The sequence below is a fragment of the Anolis sagrei genome, chromosome 3 (assembly GCF_037176765.1).
Source record: "Anolis sagrei isolate rAnoSag1 chromosome 3, rAnoSag1.mat, whole genome shotgun sequence".
In the NCBI taxonomy this organism is placed as follows: Eukaryota; Metazoa; Chordata; class Lepidosauria; order Squamata; family Dactyloidae; genus Anolis; species Anolis sagrei.
In genome coordinates, this window is record NC_090023.1 from 42,810,100 (window position 1) to 42,833,476 (window position 23,377).

A 23,377-nucleotide genomic window follows, 5' to 3' on the forward strand; every position below is an offset into this window, starting at 1 on the left:
CATAATTAAAACTTTAAAAAAAGAGTTCTTGCCACTGATGCTCAAATTTCATTAAGATATCACATTGTCATTCTAGAGGGAAATAAAAACATGATCTTTTCTTCTAGTAACAGTTTCTGCTCTGGAAGAAGTCAAAGAAGCAATTGGCAGGTTCTAAATCTGAATTTCTACTACTAGAATATCAGAATCCAGCAGAAATGGGATGGAAACATAGCTGTTCAATTGCTACTGTAGTGTGAAAACTAAACAGTAAACATTGAACAATTTGAATAAGTAGTATGCTTATTCTGAACATGCTAGACAAAATATGAGATAAAATATTGGGCTAATCCTTTTTATACACAAAACAGCAATGGAATTTACAGTAGAAGCCAATGTTTGCATTCATATCTATAGAATGTAAGCTACATTTTCTAGTATATTATAAATAACGAATGATTGCAACATGTGCAATTGGCAAGGAGTCAGCATCTGGCTTGAATAAAAAATGAATTGACATTTCCCTTAACCCTGTCAAAACACATACTGAGAAGTCATTACAGAAATTCTCCTAACTATTTTGATTGAAAGGGGGATCCTTTGGTAGCTCAGGTGCTAGTTTATTGGCTACAAAATCAGAATGTGGAGGGGTGGGATAAACACAGGAGTTGGCTGCTATACAGTGGACCTTCTGGATCCATGGGCTTCAGACCTGCAAATTCAATTGACCACAGATCATCACACTCCATATTATTAAATGACCATGACATGAACATGGACACCCCATTTAACATTACTGCCTTTTAATAAAATGGGGGTGATCATCTGGGTCTTGGAAAAAAAACCTCATGGATATATTCATTGTTCTTCTCATCTCAGTAAGTGATGGTGTGTGTGTGTGGGGGGGGGGGGGAGGAGTGAGGTGTGCATAACCATTTTTGTTCACCTTGCCCAATCCACCCTCCTGCTCTGATCAGTGAGAAGTGGATCAGTCAGGGGAAGAAAGAGGGAAGGCATGCTTGCCCCCTCTTCTTGATCAGAGACTCATTTGGGTGGGAGGATGCACGTGTTCACTGATTTAGTCACTCACTCACTAGTTCATTCATACATTCAGTGAAGTAAAAAAAAAAGTTGACACAAAATGGTGGGGCTCATCTTGTCATGAAATTAGCCCACCTTCCATTTCATAAAATCTGAGGTTCACTGCTTACTATGGTTTGTATGTGTTACATTTTATTATATTAGTATTTTATAGTTAAGCAGCCAAAGACTGAGCTACCAGATCAATGACAAGGGGGTACCTTAATCTATCTCCTCATCATTGATTTCATGGTTGGGCTCAGATGGGGAGGAGGCAAAAGCCCCAAAGAGAAGGAGAAATAAACATTTATCTTTTCCCATCCTGTGTGTGGGTGTGTATGGGAGACAAAGTACAAAGACATGCAGGCTTTTTGAAAATATTTGAATTTGGGCATAGGAAATATGTGACTAAAAATACAATAGGAGTCTAGTCTAGTTTATTTGAAGTGGGTATGGTGTTAATGGGGTGAATCCAGGGAAGAATACAGTAAATTGCAGCTGAATTGCATCCTTCAGATGTCACTAATGATTCTATTTATTTTAAAAAACTATTTGTGAGTTATTTACATTTTTTCTCTGTTAAATTACTTTGTCCACAAAAATAGTAATGAAACTATATTTAATAAAACTTTATTTATACACCGCCCTATCTCCACGAGGGGACTCAGAGCAGTTTCCAACTCATATGGCAAGCGTTCAATGCCAAGAAAGAAACATATCAACAAATTACATCAAAATGAGATAAACTCTGTTCTAGACTTCAATTTCTCCAAAATTAAAGCACATGGATCCTTTCTACGACAAACCTGTTTCTAATCTGGTGACCAGGCACAATAAGGCAATTAAAATGTTATATAATAATTTAGAGTTATTTTCCATAAACAAATATAGAAGGTGAATTTTCTGTCATCTGTGTTGTTATTTTATCTATGTATCTAAGTCTTTCTTTTCAATATATGGCTACATGACTACCAAATGTGTATATAGCATGCTTGTAAAGTTTTGATTAATATATTTTAAAATGCATTGCATGATAGTAATGATCACTGGTGAACTGCTTATTTTTTGAAATTATAACTTCTTTGGAGAATGGGCCAAAAGAGGGAAACATTTATGACACAAAGGATTGACTCTTCTAGCATTTTATCTGTTGTATCATTGGCTACCATGAGACATAAAAACTGTTGCTTCTGGTAAGATACTAGATTAATCTGGCAGAGAATTCCAAGTACTCCTCCCTAAAACTGGCAAATCCCAAGATTTTACAAGATGTACTCATGTCAATTAAAGAGGAATCACAATGTTACAACTGTATAGCATGAAAGACATGAGAAATGTGATTCCTCCTGCTCTCCAAAAGAGCAATTGTTTTGGTTTTCTAAGTAACTTCCCATCTCTCCCCCCACCCTCCTTCTCCAATTACCTTTGCGGTCTGGCTATAGTTACTCCAGGCGCTAAGTAATGAAGAGCATCATTTTCATGCCAAAATAGGAAGTGGCATAGTTGCTGGTTACTCCAGAGTTTGGAGAAAGCCCCAGAGTATCCAATGATTTCTGTTAACATGGTTTAACGTTGCATCATGTTGAATGAGCATGTGTCATATAATTGCCACTAAGCTGATTCGTACACACATACAAGTATTGGACTCTGCTCAACATTTACTTCTGCCAAAAGTGTGCCTCATAAACATTTGACAGATTTGATCGAAAATGCAAACAGAGTTATTAAAATCAGGTTTATGTGATGTCACTGTCTGTGGAGTGCTTTTCTTATCTTATAGCATGAGAAACATTGTTTACATCATTAGTGCTTAAAAGAAAACAGAACCTGCCCCCAATATATGTTTGATATATCAATTAAAATGCAGTATTAAGAAATAAAATATACCTGTGTTTGGATATTGTGTAATATATAATTGTTCTGGGGTTGTCCATTTTCTTTGTTTTTACCTAATGTAAGAATATAACAAAGTTACTTTCTGTTCCTTCAACACACAAAACAAAATGCAGTATGAACTATTCAAATTATTACTTAATGTTTCTGACTGTTAGCTAAGTTGAGGAGGTATTTTATTAATCTTCTACCTATATTTACACTCTAAATCACCTTTCCAATTTTATGGGGAGTACTGTGTGTACTTAACTAATGGATTAAATATAATAATTTGGATTGGAGTGTAGAAGTATTCTCTCACACACATTTTGACTGTTTTACATTTTGTTATGTTACAACTTGGAATGCAACAAATTATTTTTTAAAGGAACTTTCCATGTTCCCTTCTTGGGTCCTGAAATGTGAAGAGCTGCCAACTACAGATAAGTGCTGCTTGAATCTTATATGGTGAACAACCGTGGGTGGATGGTAGAAGGTTATTTGTGCTTTGAACTGTTTTAACACTCCAAAGTAGCGGAGAGTGGTTTCTCCTGACTGGGAAAGACTATAAAGGTTTTCAAATCAAACTGAGACATTATATGCAGATTTGCCAATGTGATCCATATACCAATCTATGTGAAACACACTAATATCAGTGTGAAAGAATAAATGTATATATCATACCTGTACGTGGCCGACTTACTCCAACAGCAACAGAGCCTGTCTGATCTTGGGAGCTAAAAGGGTCCACCCTTGTTGTACTTAGATGAGAAACTGCTGTAAACTATATTTCAGAGGAAGGAACTGGCAAAAATATCTCTGAGCACTCTTTGACTAATGGCCCTTCCAGATGCGAGACCTGTTGCACTTTTACCTCAAGTGTCCAAACAAGGCCTTAGGTAAAAGTGAATTATTTGGAACAAAGCAGGGTTCTGAATTAATTAGACACCTGGTAAGACCCGGATCTTAGGTAAGATCTGGGTCTTACCAGATGTGGGCCCTGTGTGGATCGGGCTCATAGACCATGCCACACAATCCTCAGACTCAATCCACACAGCCATCTCATTTTTTGGGCTCCATGAGCTCAGAAAGCTGAGAGAGCTGAGAGAGACCCCAAAATAAGCCTCATTTTTTTTCAAAAAACGTACCAGGCTGCCATTACAGTGGCCCTTCTGTTCTCCTGGTTCATGAATATGATGCGTCAGGAGATGGGGTGAAGGGTGAGGTGAAGAGCAAAATCACTCCTCGTCCCATCTCCTGGCATGTTATTTCTCTATGTCAGGAGAATGAAAGGACCACCATAATGGCAGCCCAGTACATTTTTTTTTAAAAAATGTAGTGCTTATTTTGGAGGGCTTCTGGGTGGCTGGGTGCCATTCCAGTAGTTTCTAGGATTGCATCTAGATAACTTGTCCGGGAAAGCCCGGGTTTTGGGTAGCTTGTGGGGACAAAACCCCATGCTGAAGCAGGATTTTTAAACCCGCTTTGGCACAGTTTTTACCCCTGTCTGGAAGCCCCCTAAGAAAACCATATGAAATGAATGTGATCTCCATACATTAATAGACAACTTAAGGCACACATACACACCTCTACATACTCTTGTCAACTGAAGATAACATTTTTGCACAATGCAGAATAACTCTTCAAAAGCTTATATCATAATACATTTATTACTTTTCTAGCCATCCACCGCCACGCGTTGCTGTGACCAGTCTGTTATATGTGTTTTGTGTGTGTATATATTTGTGTATTTATGCAGTTATGTGCATATATTGTAATGTATTTTTTAATGTTTGGATTTTTAAGTCTCTTCCATTGTGTTTTTCAGGGTTTTTATGAACGATGGTCACTTCCATTGTGTTTTTCAGTGTTTTTATGAATGATGGTCACTCGTTGGCCTGATTTGGTGTCAATTCACCCAGTGGTTTTTGGGTTATGCTGATCCCACAAACGAACATTACATTTTTATTTATATAGATACGGTACCACAAGATTTCTGTGTTTTTAGTGCAATATGCTAATATCTGGAAGCATATCTGACATAAGAAACTTATGCTTCTGGAAACTGTAAGAATACAATTCCATGGATTCTATTGGATGTGCTGCACTAGTTTTTGAGGAGACCTTGATAAAGCTTGGACATTTATTGACTAGCTTTTTTGGTTAGAACTAAGTTCCACAGATGTGTTTCTGTGGTGTAGTGCTTGTAACTTAAGCAAAATGTTCTTATTAGATCTTTCTAAAGCCTGGGTTCAATATTTAATATGTACACTAGACTAAATCCTATAATTCAATGTACACTGGGGTTCCTATGTATTTCCTGTGATAAGGAAATATTTCATACAAACACCAGCATTTTCCACCTCCTTTGCCAAACACATTATTTTTCATAAATGAGAATAAAAACCTTTATACATCATAAATAAAATGAAGTCATTATAATAGCCCAGATTTATTGACTCATCAAGCAAATATGTTGCTGTAGATCCTTAGTTATCCTTAGTTATTCAGATAAATAAGTAGAAACAGAAAATCTCCAGTGGTACATTGGAGGCAGAACTAAAAAAGACAGACAATGTGGAGTGTGCTCTAGGCATTGGTGCTAGAAAAGGAATGGAATGTATCTATAGTATTATTGTTCTATTAAAAAGGGAAAGGAATGTGAGGAATTTAATAATTAGTGTTTCCCCCCTGCACCTCACAGAAACAGCAATAAATAGGCAATTAACACATCTGGGTAATACAGTTCAGAAAGAGTATTCATCATCAACAAAAATGAGCAAGGTTGTAAATTGGAACCTTTTAATTGAAAGTACATGAGTCCTGAGTAGTTTCAGTAGTATAGAGTAGTCTCAATAGTATTTTTTTCTATTGGACTGATGTTATGTTTTGTGGAAATACTAATATTACTACTACTAATAATAATTCAAGTGAATTTCAGCAAAGGTTTGTGTGATACAGTTAAAAAAAACCTATTCATTATCAAGGAAAACGAGCAAGGCTGTACATTAGAACCTTTTAATTAAATGTACATGAGCCCTGAATAGTTTCAGTAGTAAAGAATAGTCTCAATGGTATATTCTATTGGACTCATTTTTGTGGCAGTACTACTGCTGCTGCTACTACTACTACTACTACTACTACTAATAATAATAATAATAATAATTCAAGTGTACTTCAGCAAAGGCTTGTTCCTGTCCAATTCACATATTAACCAGCAGATTTTTTTCAGGCAGTGTATTTTTTCATGTAAGGGCAAATACACTACACAGGTAAAACTCATCTGTCTTACTGTGCTCCATTATTGTAAGAATTTTTCCCTTCCCCTGAGACCAATTCCAATGGCATGACAAAAATGGCTTCAAACATAACATGGAGCAGTATATGGGAGACATGTGGATAAAATAAACATGCCTGCTCTGTGATAATGAGTTTAACTTTTCAGCCAGTGAAAGGCAGGAATTATAATAAACTACTTACTAGGCATAACCACCTTGTGATTGAAAATCTTGCTCCAGATTCCATTATCTGTGTTGTCCTTCACTCCAAATTCGTAGACTGCATTAGGTTTCAGGTTGTCCACCACTGTTTCTGTAGTTGGACAAAGCTGAAGAGCCCACTTCTTGTTCTTGTCTTTTTCTCTGTAGCGAACTGTATAAAATCTAGTCAATAAAAAGCAAGTGCATACTTTAATTTAAACTAAAGAAACATAAAATTTCAGTCATTTGGTTTTAGTAACATAAGGAAACTGTGATGTCTTATACTCACTAACTTGGGAGTACAACCATTAAAATCAACTGGACTTATTTCTGAACAGTCAAATATAAGATTGAGCTTATATGCAATGCAGTAAGCAGTGCTACTTCTTGGAGGGAAGCAAAAAGCAGGCTGAACCTTATTATATACATTCTGAAAAATTTGCCTTTCTTTTTACTCTGGGGCCCCTTTGAAACCACTGGACAGTGTCTATATTCAAATACAGGCCGAGCATTCTGTATCCAGACTTCTGAAATTAAACATACTCCAAAATCCAGTATTGTCCACATGGGTGGCTAAGATAGAGATACCTTCACCTTCTAATGATTCAATGTACATAAACTTTATTTCATGCACAAAATTATTTAAAATATTGTATAAAATAACCTTCAAGCTATATGCATAAGGTGCACATGAAATATGAATGTATGTATGTTTTAGACTTCGGTCCCATCTCCAAGATAAATTATTATGTATAATATTCCATTAAAATACCTCAATCACTTATTGTCCCAAGCATTTTGAATAAGAGTTACTCAACCTGTGGTTGAAATGACTATTTGGTCTTGCAACTATGTTAAACCTACATTCTAAGGGCTCACTAGAGTAATGAAGATTACCTAATTAACTGTCAAAATTGGGAAAGGTAATAAATAATTCCAATTCTTCCATTTTCAGCAGTTCTACCTGCTTTATATCAAACCCAACTCACCTTTGAATTCTAGTGCCTTCCATTTATAAACCAAAAATGCCAGATCCAAACAAAAGAGCAAAAATGCCTATTATTTTCACAATATATATCTTTTAGTTTATTACCTGTCATTTGCACAGTTATTCATTGTGGTCCAGTCATGTTTTGGGTTGACTAAGATTCCCCAGGATAAGAAGACAGAAGTTGGAGTTAAAGTGCCTATTACCAACTGGAGCGGTTTGGGTGTATGCGTTTTGCCTGTATAAAAAAGGCACAGAAAAATACATTTATACCATTTTAAAAATTAAGAGATACATCCTAATGAATGACCCACTACCCAGAGGTGTCACTGTTATTAGCTACCCTGGGTCCCCACAGGGAGATGGGACAGGGTACAAATAAAATTGACTTGACTTGACTATTTGAATGTGAGCGGCGCAAATTCCGCCTACCATCTGAGGGGATGACATCAAAATGACTTGACTGTATAGTTTTTGTGCAGCAGACAATTATTATTTTTATTTAAAATATCCCTGTATTGTTATAACCACAAAGACATTTTGTCAGCCCAGCCTACATATACTATACAACATACTTACAAGGCTAGAACTCTGTACTAGTTAACTTTGTAAACCGAGTAAAGCATATACATTGTAGTCAGAGTTGTCATTATTATCCAAATGTGATGACCCTTCAAATTACATGGCTTCATCTGCATGTACTACAAACACATACTATATTTTTGCTGCTGGTTTTTTTTATAGACACTGATTATGTCAAAGTTTCTGGTACTTAGGCTATGGTACTTTGAAATGGTCTGATATGGGAAGAGTTACCACACCAAGTGACATCAACTTTAGTGACACCACTGTGAATAGCCATATAATCTGGCTCACCAGAGATTAACATGTCTCTTGTTTATCCTTCCTGCCTGAAGGTTCATAAATGGGTGATATGATGCACCTAGTAGCCAACAACTGTGGTTGGTGGGTTGCATTCTGCTTGAATAGCCTTACTAATATAAAAGGCAAGAATAAAATAAATCTTGAAGTGAAGGACTACTTATCTTGCATTTCAAGGCAACAAAAACAAAGAACAGTTCTATTCATAATGGTGTTTAGCTGTGAGTCTATGAAAACATACACTAATAATAAAATTTCAGTGGATATCAATTTCTATTACTCATAAATTAATTTTTCTAAAATGACCAGGGTCATCCAAAATACTATGGATATTCTATAAACCTGCCAACAACTTTCTTTCCAATTTTTATACAAATTAATCATACGCGAAAGACAAAATAACTTGCATAGACTTCCAATTCGTCTGAGGACTCTTGTACTGATAGAATAAATACAAAATTAGGATGCAGCAAATAAGGAAACAATGCTTGTTTTTGCCATTAGGATTTTTTTTTGCACATGGGGTGTCTTCCGTTTGCAGTCACATGGAACTGTATTTTGGACCCTTAGTTTCATGCCTGCTGCGATTTTCTTTCCCAGCTCTTCAAGCATGACTCTTCTTGACCCTTAATTTCATGCCTTTTCCTGGTGCTTCTGGCATGAATGACTCTTCTTGACCCTTTCCACAGATCATCAGACTGTTCTTTAGTGCTTTGTCTCTCCATGTTTTTGCAAGTTTTCCCTTGCCAAAATGACTGCTATGAATTTCATCTGCTATGTGGTTAGAAAATTTGTAAATATCCCAATATATCACACCAGTTAACTGGCTACAGTTCTAGACTTAAAGGACAGATTAGTTTTATCTTCCCCGCTCCATGTCTGGCCCAAAAGTGCCTAAAGAGATCTAGCCAGTAACTGAACCAGAAAACATATGCTACATCTTAAAGTTTCATGGTTCTGTGATAATGCTTAAAGGAGATTATGGCACAAGAAATACACAGAACTAGCTGAATTGCCACAAAAAATTAGTTACCTGTTGCTCAAATGCAAGACCAGTGATTTCCATGGAAAAATATGTTTCTCATGGCTCATGGACAAACGTTTAAAAATATGACAGTACCTGAACAAGATTTCTTGTAATTTGCAACAGGCATTGGCCTCACAGAAATCAAGTATCTTGGCTCTGCATCTGGAAAATATTAAGAGAGCAATTCATAAAAATCAACAAGAGAAAACCCTTAATAATCAACATGTTTTTACTGGGTATTATCACACGAGGCTTCGATAATGGGTTCTGCCATTGCAAATCCATCTTGCTTGAAACTGGAGCAATTCCTTCCAATTTGTGCATTCTCCCTATTCATAATTCCCCCCCATCCCCGCTTTATTTTAATGTAAGTACCGGTATTATGGAATTACCTGTACTTCTGCATTTCCAAAGAAACAAAGCATCTTTCATATGAAAAAATATTAGTTAAAAATAAAGTACATTTATACCATTTTAAAAATTATGAGATACATCCTAATGAATGACCCACTAGCTTCAACATGCCTTGAAGATTGGTTTACATTGAGTTTAGGGCAACATCATACAGTATGTTTTTTCAGTAATGCCTAGGGAGTCCTCAACATGACTAAGGCAACAGTGAGGAGCCTACAAATATCAGGGGGCTGCACCTGTTATGTTTCATCTCATGCAGGTCTTGATAAGCCACATCTATCCCTTGTTTCATACCAGAAATGACTATAAAGTCGCATCTAGTTTGGAATGGGAAAAAGGCTATAAAGATGTAAAATAAACCACTGGGGCAGAGGCTAACATTTAAATGGCCAATCACATGGTCTGAAAGCTCCTGGGAACACAACTGATCATTCTGAAGCCAACAAAATATATACAGATGTGGGTCTAGGGATATCATCACAAAGTGCTAAAATCGGTGGCATGCGGCTATTTTAGCCCAGGTCACCCACGGAGCTGGTTGGCTCCCATCATATGACATGGTGCCAGCTCTATGTGTGAAGGAGGGCAGAGCCAGTGCATGCCACTCGCAGGGCAACACAGGAGAGCTCTGATGTTGCCATACAATCTATGGTGGGAAGCTGTGTACATCACACTTCCCTCCCCCATCTGATCACCCTCGCATGGATCTGGGTGTTGTGGGGCACCCGATTCCCCACACCCCTATAGTGCTGTCACTGTTGGCTGTCTGACAAAGTAGTAAGAAAATAGAAGTGGTCCAACAACATGGGCCTGTGGACTACACAGTTCCTACACTCAGTCTAAAGTATTAGTTTAACATGTCTTCAAAATAAACATATACTAATCATACTGGCTCTACCAATATAACAACTGCTGGCTTTTACAAGGAGGCAGACTTGGTTTGGGCCAGCTTGTTTGCTGGCCCAGGCATGTGAAGGGGCAGAGCAGCAAGTTGGGTGAGGCTGCTCTGTTCCTCTCTTTCAGTTTCCTTTTAGGCACTTGGTTTATAAGCCAAAATGAATCATCTGGTGGGTTGACATGCATTGGGTTCTGCAGATATAATACATTTATCTGAAGTGCATCCTTTCACTCTCCACATGAGAATGCACATGTATCTCTACACAGGAGGATGGAAGGACAGAAACATATATAGCTGCCATTCTGTATCTACAAATTCAACCGCAGCTTGAATATATACACATACCCCAATAAATTCCCCCCAAACAAACCTTGATTTTGACATTTTGACATTTTATATAAGGGATGCAATTTCACTATACAATTGTATATAATGGTATATAAGCATTCATGGATTTTGGTATCCATGGGATGTCATGGAACCAAATCCCAGTGGCCATTAAGGCCCTACTGTATACAGTACAACTCTGTTTTAATAGTGGTTATTTGCATTTGTTAGATTCTGCTTGTTGTAAACTTACTCATAAATGTTTCAGTCAAAATAAATTTCTGCCGGATTGTAATGATGAGAACCAGCCTGTATTAGAAGTTCTGTTCTTTGTTGGCAGCAATGACATTAAGCAAATCAAAGCCAAACATGATCTTTTTTTTAATGGACCAGCTCACAAATTCTTAGTAAATTTCATATGATCTGGATGAACACATGCTTATGTGGTAAGAGGCCACAAGTTCATTTGATGTTTCTAGTGAAAACGAGCTAACTTCATCCAAGAGTTGATCAAAATAAACTGATTAAAACAATACACAGGAGAGGAAAAAGTTTTGTTGTTGTAAGGAAGCCAATTTTTCCTTTGGTTGGGATCTCTGAACATCTGCATTTTCTTCACTGATAATAGTTGAGTTTTCCACTCATTTTTACTATTTAAGAGGATTTAGGGTCCAACTAGTACTCCTTTGAGTTGTATTTGCTAGATGACAAAAGCATTTGAATTCCTGATAATTCAATAATAATTAAGAGTACAAATTAAGAGTCCAACCCCCTGCCAAGAAGCAGGAAAATCACATTCAAAGCACCCCCAACAGATGGCCATCCAGCCTCTCATTCCTATGATTTCCCTTCACATATTTATACATGGCTATCATGTCTCCTCTCAGCCTACTCTTCTTCAGGCTAAACATGCCCAGCTCCTTAAGCTGCTCCTCATAGGGCTTGTTCTCCAGACCCTTGATCGTTTTAGTTGCCCTCCTCTGGACACATTCCAGCTTGTTAATATCTCTCTTCAATTGTGGTGCCCAGAATTGGACACAATATTCCAGGTGTGGTCTATCCAAGGCAGAATAGAGGGTAGCGTGACTTCCCTGGATCTAGACACTATACTCCTATTGATTCAGGCCAAAATCCCACTGCATTACATTCTTGGCACTAATGTAGCTAAAAAGGTGTTGTCATCACTGGAGTAATCTATTCTCCAGGTTTTGTTTCTTGCTTAGGTTTTCTTCTAGGAAATTCTTGGTGGGTCTATTGCTTTTCTATTTTGTAATATATTATAGTTACATAATGTTTGGGCACTGCCCATCAATGGCACTCTCTTTCCTCATTGCTTTATTTGGATTCTCTTTATACTCATACAGTCCTTGGAAACTCTGTTCAAGTTTCTTTTAATTAATGGAATAATATTTTTGAAGTTACAATGATCCTTTGTTTTCTCCTTCCTGAGGGGAGTTTTAAATAACGCTTGAGTGTCAATGTGTAGATCCCTGCTTTGCTAGATAAGTGAAGGTCAATTTGGAAGTGGTGAATGGTCATTAACCCCAGATCTACAGGAACATTATCACACAAATAGTACTTTATCTACATTAGCCATCTTCCCACCTATCCAAAATCCTAAACTGGTTGTACAGAGCAATGTCTTAATGGTAAGAAGCCAACTAGAATATTAAAAGCTTTTTCCTTTGCCTTTTTGGAATGCATATTCAAAAGAGGGAGGTAATGAACCCTCATTCTCTGTCAACTGAAGAACTATACATATATTTTTCAATCTCTTTCCCATTCAAATATATCATGGTGATGTCTGCATACAAAGACCAGAACCAGAAGTATGATGCTACAGAGCAAGGGAGATGGACATGGAAATGTTTTATACAAGTCTGCATTTTCTGGAAACTTTATGGATGCACAACATAAAAAAGCAACTGTTTTATGTACAGTACATTCTTATTCACTGAAGGACTACTTTAAGCATTACAAGAGGCAAATCTCTAAAATAATCTAATTCCACCTGGAGTTGTTGTTAGCCACGGGGACAATATTATTTCAATTTCAATCCCTCCCCAGCTTTACCTTCTGGCTTCTGTACTCTGTCCTGCACCAGCAGTTCCCACCCCCCTCATATTTAAAAATGCAAAAAAAAAAAAAAAAGAAGCTCTCTGCTATTCCCTCCCCAGCCCTTCCTTCTGGCTGTGTGTACATTTTATTTGTAGAAACTTTAAACATTTCCTAAAAATCAGTGAATGGCCCAAACATTCACAATTTTGGGAATTTAGGAATGCAGCCGAAAACAGAACCAAAAATGGCACAGTTTTTTTGGTGTTTCACATGCCTTTATTTAGAACATTACCACAGTCCTGATAAATTGAATAAGTCTTACTACCAGTTATAGATAGTTTGGAGAGTGGGCACTCAATATAATGACTGTATGAAGTCACAGGGATCACCATTTATTTCCAAAATGGATTTGATTGAACTAACTTATGTATAGATCAATATTGTAGTTCAAGAGAAGAAGAACAACTTTATTTTTATACACCACCTCAATCTCCCCAATGGGACTCGAGGTGGCTTACATGGGCCCAAGTCCAAACAAATATAGTTAAAAACATTGCAAATAAAATATTAAAACAACATAAAAAAACATTATAACAAAAGAAAAACAAACAACATAAGCAGCAACCAGAAGTACTTCAAGACTCATCTTGGGGGGGGGGGGGGCTGGTGTGTGAACAGCTTAGAAGATAAGCTGGTTAATGAGGTATGTAGAGCATATAACCATATAGGGATAGAACAATTGTAACAGGGTCATTTTAACTTAAAAAGTGCAGTAATAAAATACAGGAAATTGATTTAGGCCACATTTGGGAGCAACCTGTCTAGGGAATTATCAGTCAAATGCACAGCGGAACATCCACATCTTCAGTTCCTTACGAAAGGTGGATAGGGAGGGTGCTAGCCTGTTCTCCCTAGGGAGGGAGTTCCAGAGTTGAGGGGCCACTACCAAGAATGCCCTTTCTCTCGTCCCCACCAACCGCACCTGAGACGGGGGTGGAAGCGAGAGAAGGGCCTTCCTGAAGATCTTAGAGACTGTGTGGGCTCGTAGGAGAAGATACGGTCACAAAGACAGGCAGGTCCTGAACCGTATCGAGTTTTATAAGTGATAAACTGCACCTTGAATTGGGACCGGAAACTTATCGGCAGCCAGTGGAGCTGTTTAAACAGGGGGGTTGACCGCTCCCTGTAACTTGCTCCAGTTAGCAATCTGGCTGCTGACCTTTATATCAACTGCAGCTTCTGGGCCATCTTCAAGGGCAGCCCCACATAGAGTGTGTTACAGTAATCCAACCTTGAGGTAATCCAACCAAGAGGAATATACTATCATAGACAACTCTGTACACAGTATCAATTGTTTTGTCTCCATTGCAGTTTTGAGATTTCCCCCCTGCCTCACACATGTAGCATGTGTGTGTGTGTGTGTGTGCGTGCATACACACACTAGCTTATGAAGTTTACTATGTTTACCATGTCAATGAAAGAAATAAGCTATGTGGATCTAGTGAGGAAGGACAGAAATCAGGACACCGTTGAACAGAAGTTACTAAAGGAGAGCTCCACATATTTTGGGAGGTCAGAACTAGATGATATAGGACACATATGGCTGCTGTCAACAGCAGAAGTTCTTCCACATAACACTTGAGAATACAAAACATGGGAAATTGTGTCATTATTTATTTCTTTGTTCTACTTCCTGGAATTGCTTTTATGAAAGTAGAAAAACTCATAACATGTTGATGTCACACAAAATATTTTCCTGCCACCTCATCACACTTTAAATCCAGTTGCTGCCTCCTGCAGAATTCTGGGGTTTGTAGTTGGAGGAGCCTTTAACAGCCTCATTAAACTACAGAAACTGGATTTAAAGTGGATTCATGCTCTAGTGTGATGAAGTAGAAGAGGGAGGGAGGGGAGAAATAGGCAAGTTGGAGCTTTCTTTGATAGTTGTAAATTAGTTAATAATTTGATATGTTTCAAAGTCTTTGTTCTATGGCAAAAGAGCAATTTTTAACAACAGAGATATTCTTCTCTCTCTTGCAAGTTTTAAAGTTATTTTCTAGTCATTCATACACAGATTTTCAGTACCCTAAAATCTGCTTTATATATACAAGATTAAGTTCTATATGTTGAAGGGATATTCACATATGCAACTGTTGTTAAGGCTTTTGGCTTGAACTCTGGAATACCCACTACCACCATGAATCGTACATAAAACTGGTGTGCCAGTTGCACCTGTACCTTGAGAAGTCATGGTGATCCACCATCTGGTTACATCCCAAATAGATTGTTGCAACACACACTATGTGTGTTGCCTTTGAAGACTGCTCAGGAAATCCAATTAGTCCAATGAGCAGCAGCCAGATTACTCACCGGAGCGACATACAGGGAGCATACCACTCCCCTGTTATATCAGCTCCACATTCAAGCACAATTCAAAGTGCTGGTCCAGCCCAGCTTACTTGTCCGAACTTATCTCCCTCTATGATCGACCTCAGAGTTTAAGATCATCAGGAGAGGCCCTGCACTCGATGTCGCCTGCCATGCAAGCACGATTGGCAGGGACGAGAGACAGGGCCTTCTTGGTGGTGGCCCCCCATCTGTGGAACACACTTCCCAGTTAAATTAGGCTGGCTCAATCTCTGCTTTTCTTTAGGAAAAAAGCTCAAATCATGGTTTTGGGACCAGGTATTTGGGTAGCAGGCTTAGCAGTAACCGCAATGATTCATGAGAATTGACAATGGACAGGCTTTGAACTGGAACTCTGGATGCTGAATTGGATTTGGATGTGGCCATATTGTTGTTATTAATGTTTTTAAGTGGAAAATTTATAATTTAATATTTTAATTAATGTTTAATTTGTGTTATATTGCTTTTATTTGTGTTGGCATCTAATTGTTGCTGGTTGTAAGCCGCCCTGAGTTGAGAAAGACGGGATACAAATGTTTGAAATTAATTAATTAACTTTGCTGTGGCACTAAATGAGACAATTCTTTAAAAGATCATATCCTTTTTATGTCAGTTTCTCATTGTAGACTGGACATCTGCTATGTGACTGAATCATATTGGAAAGTTAATCAAAGCTCTTTCCTTTTGGCACCAGTTTCAGTCATGTTGCTGTCCATAAAGTAAACACAGCAAGAGGCTTTGGAACTCTGCTTTGTACTTTCAAAATTTCTTTCTGCTATGGTGATTGTTCTGACACTATTTTGTTGTTATTATTTCTACAGTAACACATTGATTACTTTTTTCTTGATTATCATTCTAAACTCGTTAAGGCAAATGGATGTCTTCTTATCACAAATACTGCTATGTTAGTTTGCTGCAACTCAGCAGAGTTGGAATTATTTATGAAAACTTTGAGTTCTAAATTTCTCTGCCCTACTCAAATGCTTGGGTTGCACCCAACAGTATCTCTGTCAATGGGACCAACACTATTAATAAAATAAATTATTCCCCTCACTAAAGCACTATGTCAGTGTTTCTCATCCCTCCTAATGTCATGGCCCCTTAACACAGTTCCTCATGTTGTGGTGACCCCCAACCATAAAATTATTTTCATTGCTACTTCATGACTGTAATTTTGCTACTGTTATGAATCGTAATATAAATATTTGATATGCAAGATGTATTTTCATTCACTGGACCAAATTTGGCACAAATACCCAATATGCCTATTTTGTCATTTGGAAGTTGTAGTTGCTGGGATTTATAGTTTACCTACAATCAAAGAGCATTCTGAACTTCTGAGAGGCCGGCAATCACAGCAGAAGGAGGACTTTTGGTGGGAGGATTCAGAAACTAAGAGGATAGGTGGAGAGATCTTGAGCCTTCTCTGCAAAGGGGGTTCCTAAGACCATCAGAAATATATGTATTCTGATGGTCTTTGGCAACCCCTCTGAAACCCCCTTTGACCCCCCCCCCGGGGTCCCAACCCCCAGGTTGAGAAATGCTGCACCACGTACTTCCCAATTTACTCCAGAGAAACCTCTGGAGAAGACTTGGAGAGCTTGAAAGAGACTGAAGCAGGAAAGGAAATTACCAGGAGTACAAAGATTTAAAGTTGCCCAAAATAACTAGAAGGTATTTGTAAACTCCAAACCAGCTGCTCTTCTATCTATGGACACTTGTCAGTTATAGTCCTGCAGGCAACCACAGTATCCCCGTGTCTGCTCTCGTGTTGCAACAGCTTATTTTAGTATTACATCAGCTTTACCATTTTCCCTGTTTACCAAGAAACATCAACCACAGAATTCTCACCTACAGGACATGTATAAAAACTTCTGTAGAACTGAAAGAAACAGACATCCATGGAGCTAAAATATTTTTCATGTTGAAATAATCACTCTATGAAGTATGTTGGTTAATTCTTGTATCTCTTTAGCCCAGTCAGCATACATACCAAAGTAGCACTATAACCTCTAATTTCATGAAAATACACATTTTATCCAGGATCTATTCATCTGTAGGCTTTAGCAGATGAGCAACTACCTATATAATGTGTGCAAGGGACTAACTTTTAAAATGTGTGTGTGTGTGTGTGTTTACTATTTCATGGCCTTATAACTTGTTTAAGATATAGTTGTGGTTTAGATCATAATGTGGTGTATCATTACGTTATAAGAAAATAAATGTGTTCCGAATTTACTGAACCATGGCTATAGATACTCTCAAGCGTAGCAAAACATTCTGCGAAGGTCATCAACTATCGCTTTGTTGTGTCTAGATAGATTAGGGAGTACTTAGCCCTTCATTCCAAAATAGTAAAGTAATTTCATTATTTGCTTGTTTTGAATTTTCCCTGTTACATTAATTTGTTTAATTACAGCATTTTGAAAATTGTGAATATGCTGCGGAGCTCCTCTCCCTTCTTTTTTCCTTCAAAAGACTGGTCTCTAAAATGTGATTTCAAGAAGAGTTTTTGCACATCCTGTCAAACATACTTTAATACACTAAAGGACTAAGGAGACAAATGATGACTTTTAGGAATTTTTCAGTCTACCGAAATCAGCGGCCTTGAGTACCCCAAATCTTTATTTAGAGATGGGTTGTATTTCTCATGCCATATCATTGCTCTGGATAATTACAGCTCACGGCACAAACAAGGTAATCATAGCCTCTACAGAAATACTTTAATCTATAAAAGAACAGAGAAGAGTTGGACTAGATTAGACACAACTCCTGCTTAGTCCAGAATTCTGTTGACAAAGGAGCCAAACACTTGTTCATGGGAAATCCACAAGCAGGACGTGAGTGCAAGAGTTGGCCCAGAAACAAAGAATACTTTCACATATGCGTAGCCAAGGGGGCATCTACCACACTGTACAATTAAGACAGATTGACCCTTCTTTAAATACCAGGGCTCAATGTATAGAATCCTGGGATTTGTAGTTTGGTGAGGAACCAGCACTCTTCGGCAGGAAAGGCTAAAAATTGTGCAAAACTATAACTCCCATGAGTCCATAGCATTGAGGCACAATGGTTAAAGCACTGCTAGGGAGGTTGTGGGCAGGATTTGGGGGTGGGGGATTGTGTATTGAAAATGCATTTTAATTGTATTTAGAATACAATTATGGGCCATCTAGTCCAACCCCCTGCCAAGAAGCAGGAAAATTGTATTTTAACTGTATTTTTTACCAAACACAGAATATTATTTCATTGTTTTATTTAATTTTTGTATTCATCTTATTTTAAATTGACCAAAGTATGTGGTTATTAGCCATCTTGAGTCCCCTCCGGAAGAAAGGCAGTGAATAAATAAAGTAAATAAAATAAAATAACTTTTGTCAAGCTGCATTAATTCTACCATTTAGATTCACCCAGATACCTATTTTTGTTGTTGTGGGAATGTATATCCATAATGAGAAATATAATAATAATAATAATAATAATAATAATAATAATAATAATATATTTATATTCTACCCTATCTCCCCGAGGGCAGTCAGGGTGGATTCATGTCTTCAAAAACAGCCTCAGCTAAGGATAGCATGTCCTCTTTGACTGAATGCCTGGAGGAAGTAATGGTCTGGATGAGGAAAAACAAATTGAAACTGAATCCAGACAAAACAGAGGTGCTTGCCATCAAGGGTTCTAATCTGGGGGTGGAGGTATGTCAACACTCCCCCTGAAAGATTGTGTTCACAGCTTGGGAGTGCTCCTGGATCTGTTCCTCCAAATGTCTGCTCAGGTCGATGTGATGGTTAGGAGTGCTTACTATCAGCTTCAACTGATACGTCAGCTGTTCCCCTTCCTGGATTTAGAGGACCTTAAGATAGTTGAGCACATGCTGGTAACTTCAAGGTTGGACTTCTGCAATGCACATTGGGCTACCTTTGTACCAAGTTCAGAAACTCCTGCTGGTTCAAAATATAGCAGCCTGATTGGTTACGGGAACACCTAGAAGTGAGTATATCTCACCTATCCTAAGTCGCTCCACTGGCTGCCAATTTCCCGACAAGGTGTTGGTTTTGATCTTGAAAACCCAACATGGTTTGGGTCCAGGTTACCTAAAGGAGCGCCTTTTTACGTACAACCCACTCTACATACTGAGAACCTTGGGTGGTGGTGGTGGTGGGGGGTTACTCCAGCCTGCCAGAACCTGACTGGTAACCATCACCAAGAGAGCCTTTTCATTGGCTGCCCCAAGTCTGTAGACTAGCCTTCCTGTAAAGCTCCGATAGCTAGATCAGTTGTTGAAATTTAAAAACCATGTAAAGATTTATTTCTTCTGGTAGGCCTACCCAGCCAGTCTTTAAGCATGAATTTTCAATTCATGTCATGTGTTTTGGTCTCTATCCTGTGTGATTAATGTGTATTTTACAGAAATGCTTTGAACTTAATTTTAATGTGTTATTGTATTTTTTTTATTTTGTGTTTTTAACTGTGTTGTGACCCACCTCGAGCCATAGGGAGAGGCGCGTAAGAAACAAAATTATTATTATTATTATTATTATTATTATTATTATTCCCATCCTCCATGAATTTGTTCAGCTTTACTGTAAAGGTGCCCAAAGAGCCAGCCATGTCTACAAAAATTCTAGATTTTAACTACATATTAAAGCTTAAAAATAAGTATTTGTCTCTTTGTAGGTTTACTTTTAAATAAGTGCTGCTGAATATCTAGAAAGATATGTGGCTATACTATTAAGACCTCACAAATCTGCCTGCCTGAAATCCATAGTGGGACTAATACATAATGGTACCAGGGGGCATTTAAACACCAGCTAGGGAGTGCTGATGCATGCCGGTAGAACACATCCACACATGCTCATCAATACCCTAATATGTATCTTCCCAATCGACTAGAATCAAATGCTGCTCATTTATAAAGCACATGCTTTGCTAACAGAAAGTCCCAAGTGGTATCTCTGGTATTTCCAAGTAGACCTCCAAAAGATTGAAACTCTGGAGAGCTGCTGTTGACTAAGATTAATGAGTATAAAGCAGCTTCCTATGTTATGATAGCTACCAACTTGGATGGCTATAAAAGGAATATTAGATCAAAGCCTCTTAAACATTTCTACACAGTTCACTGTAAACACTGCATGTGACGAGGTCATAAGTGATGTCCAGAAACCTTTTACTATTGCCAATTTTTGTGATCCCATCATTGAGCTGAGGGGACCACTTGGGATTGGAACCCAGAGTTTATGAAGCTGTACATTAGACAATTGTAATGATTACTAGTCATTTTGACTATATATTCCTTCCAGTTTGACTCTAAATATTGGTTTTTAGAGAATATTGGCAGACAGTTGCTCCTCTACTTATATTCTCTTTCTGAGGCATATCAGAAATAGTGAGAATGAGTTACACATGGAAGATTATCTGTGTCATCTGGGATGGTTTAATATGTGTAATTGACCTGGTGGGATAGCATGTGACACAGCCAGATTGGAAACCAATTTACAGCCTCTACATGACTTGTTAACTCTAGCCTGTGGAAACATCCCATGGCTACTCTTGCTAATAGCCAATAGATGGTCTCAGCAAGAAGTTCCAATATTTTGTTATAAAAGTTGTTTTGGCCCAGGAAATAGTCGTTGCTGGTTGCTGAACATAGACCTTCAGCCAGATGGTTAAGAAGAAGCAGGGGAACTTCCCTAATGAGACACTTTTGAGTATAGCTGTAAGATGTAAATAGGATGCTTTTAAGCAATAAAATCTGGACAGGCTGAACTAGCAATGCTTCATATTATTAAAAAGGGTTTCTATCCTAACAACCTTTTCTGGTAATCAACAGTATATTTTGCAATTAGCCATGCATTGGTTGACAGTGTGTTGGTCAATCTGTTCCCTTCTAAGCCCAGTTTTGCTGCCAAGAGGGTGGGTTCACTTTTGCTCAGCGCTACCTATTTCCATGGATACAAACTAGAACATCCAAATGAATTCTAGCCAGAAACAAACTTTGCTTTTTGGAACCCATGTGTTAAGTAAAATACACTCTAGCAGTTTCCAAGCATTTTGGCCCAGTTTACTACCATTAGTCAGTACACTGCTTTATAATTCAGTCTTCACATCATATCTTATATATCTGAATTCCATTTTTTTTAAAGTATTATCTTATTCTACCTTAGGTTATTCAAAGATATGACATCACAAAGCTATCCTGCCACTTGGTAACCACAAAAACCTCGTGTGCCATGACATATGGTGTTTGAATTATCTTCCCAAAATCTGTCCAGGACAAATAAATACAGGCATGTTTTAATGCAAGATAGAATAATAGAGATATTTATTTTCGTGTAGGAGAAACATATGCGAACCACCTCTACCATGCAGATGTTGATAGATTTCATCTGATTTGCTTTTTCTGAGAAACTTAACTCTGTCATATTTGTTTTCTAATGCCTTTATTAAGGAATCTTAATAAATTAAGGAATTATATAGGCTTTAGCCTATAAAGCCCTAAACGGTTCTGGTACAACTTACTTGTCCAAACGCATCTCCCTTTATGAGCCAACAAGAGCTTTAAAATTGGCTGTGGAGGTCCTACGCTCAGTCCACCCTCTTCGCAAGTGCGACTGGTGGGAATGAGAGGCAGGGCCTACTCAGTTGTGGACACCCTGCCCAGTGACATTAGACAGGCCCTATCCCATCTGGTCTTTAGAAAAAAAGCTTTGTATGCAGGCGTTTGGAGAATAGAGTATTAGGGAATTCGACCATAACACTCTGAAAAATGTCTATGGATTTGGATAATGACTATGGATAGGCTTGAAATCAAAACTCAACGCTTTATGTTTATATGTTTTTAATTTGCTTTATCATTATGTGTTTTAATTGCTCATATGTTTTAAATGTTTTAACTGTTTTAAAGCTGGATGGTTTGTGTTTTATTTTTATGTTCATTGAAGTTTTGCCAGAGTTTGTAAGCTGCCTTGAGTCCCCCGAGGGGTGAGAAAGATGAGGTATAAATGAAGTTAAATCAATAAATATTTTAAATAGTACAGATGAAATTACCAAGAATGGTATAAATATATACTAGCCAAGAACATGGTAACTGATAAAATTCCAGATTTAGTGGTGAAGAAGAGAGGGAAAACTGTCATTAAAGAATATATGGTTTATCAAATTAATCTTGAAATAAAATGCATATTCACATTGAATCAACTAAATAAGCTAAATGCCGTTGATTATCTAAACCATTGGTTCTTAAACCATGGATCCCAACCTCAAATGGGGTCCTTTTAGATCAATGCTGGGGTTGTGAAAAATTTCGCAGCATTAAAAAGTTTCTGAATGCTACTTAGATAATTACAAAAATCTGTTAGTAACAGTGTGCATTGTTTATAATGAAGTCTGCAGAAAATGTACTTCATAAAAAGGAAAACCATCCTGTTTAGCAGGAGTCCCCGGTGGTGCAATGGGTTAAACCCTTGTGCTGACAGGATTGGTCGACCAACAGGTCGGGCGGTTTGAATTCGGGGAGCGAGGTAAGCTCCTGCCTGTCAAGCTCTAGATTCTCCTCCGGGGACACGAGAGAAGTCTCTCAAAGGATGGCAAAACAACAATCATTCTGGTGTTCCATGGGCAACGTCCTTGCAGACGGCCAATTCTCTCACACCAGAAGTGACTTCCAGTTTCTCAAGTTGCTTCAGACATGAAAAAAAATCCTGTTTAGAAAGCCTTATAAAAGCCGATTTATTATCAGTAAATGTTTGCTTTTTATACATATTTTATATATACCCAGGGCCTTGTAAAAAATTTTCTTCAATGGAAAAGGACTGCAAATGGAAAAGTTTAAGAAACTCTGATCTAGATGCTATGTACAATTATTGTTAGTGGTAACTAAAGTAGAGCTCAACACTTTAGTAGAGTAAACTCATTTATTCAATAAGTTTACTCTACTTAAATATAATAATAGGATGTGCGCC

At 37.8% G+C, this 23,377-nt stretch overlaps 1 protein-coding gene across 18 annotated transcripts in view; it reads right to left on the minus strand.

Annotated features, from left to right (window-relative positions):
- Positions 1-23,377, minus strand: part of ABI3BP (ABI family member 3 binding protein) — a 163,849-nt gene that overhangs the window by 106,231 nt on the left and 34,241 nt on the right. For all 18 annotated transcript variants that reach the window (XM_067466635.1, XM_067466633.1, XM_067466631.1 and 15 more), the window contains exons 3-6: positions 9,401-9,469; positions 7,504-7,636; positions 6,412-6,593; positions 2,947-3,008 (exon numbers count right to left, since the gene is read on the minus strand). In XM_067466635.1, coding sequence (XP_067322736.1) covers positions 2,947-3,008; positions 6,412-6,593; positions 7,504-7,636; positions 9,401-9,469 — 446 coding nt within the window. The remainder of the gene's footprint in view (positions 1-2,946; positions 3,009-6,411; positions 6,594-7,503; positions 7,637-9,400; positions 9,470-23,377) is intronic.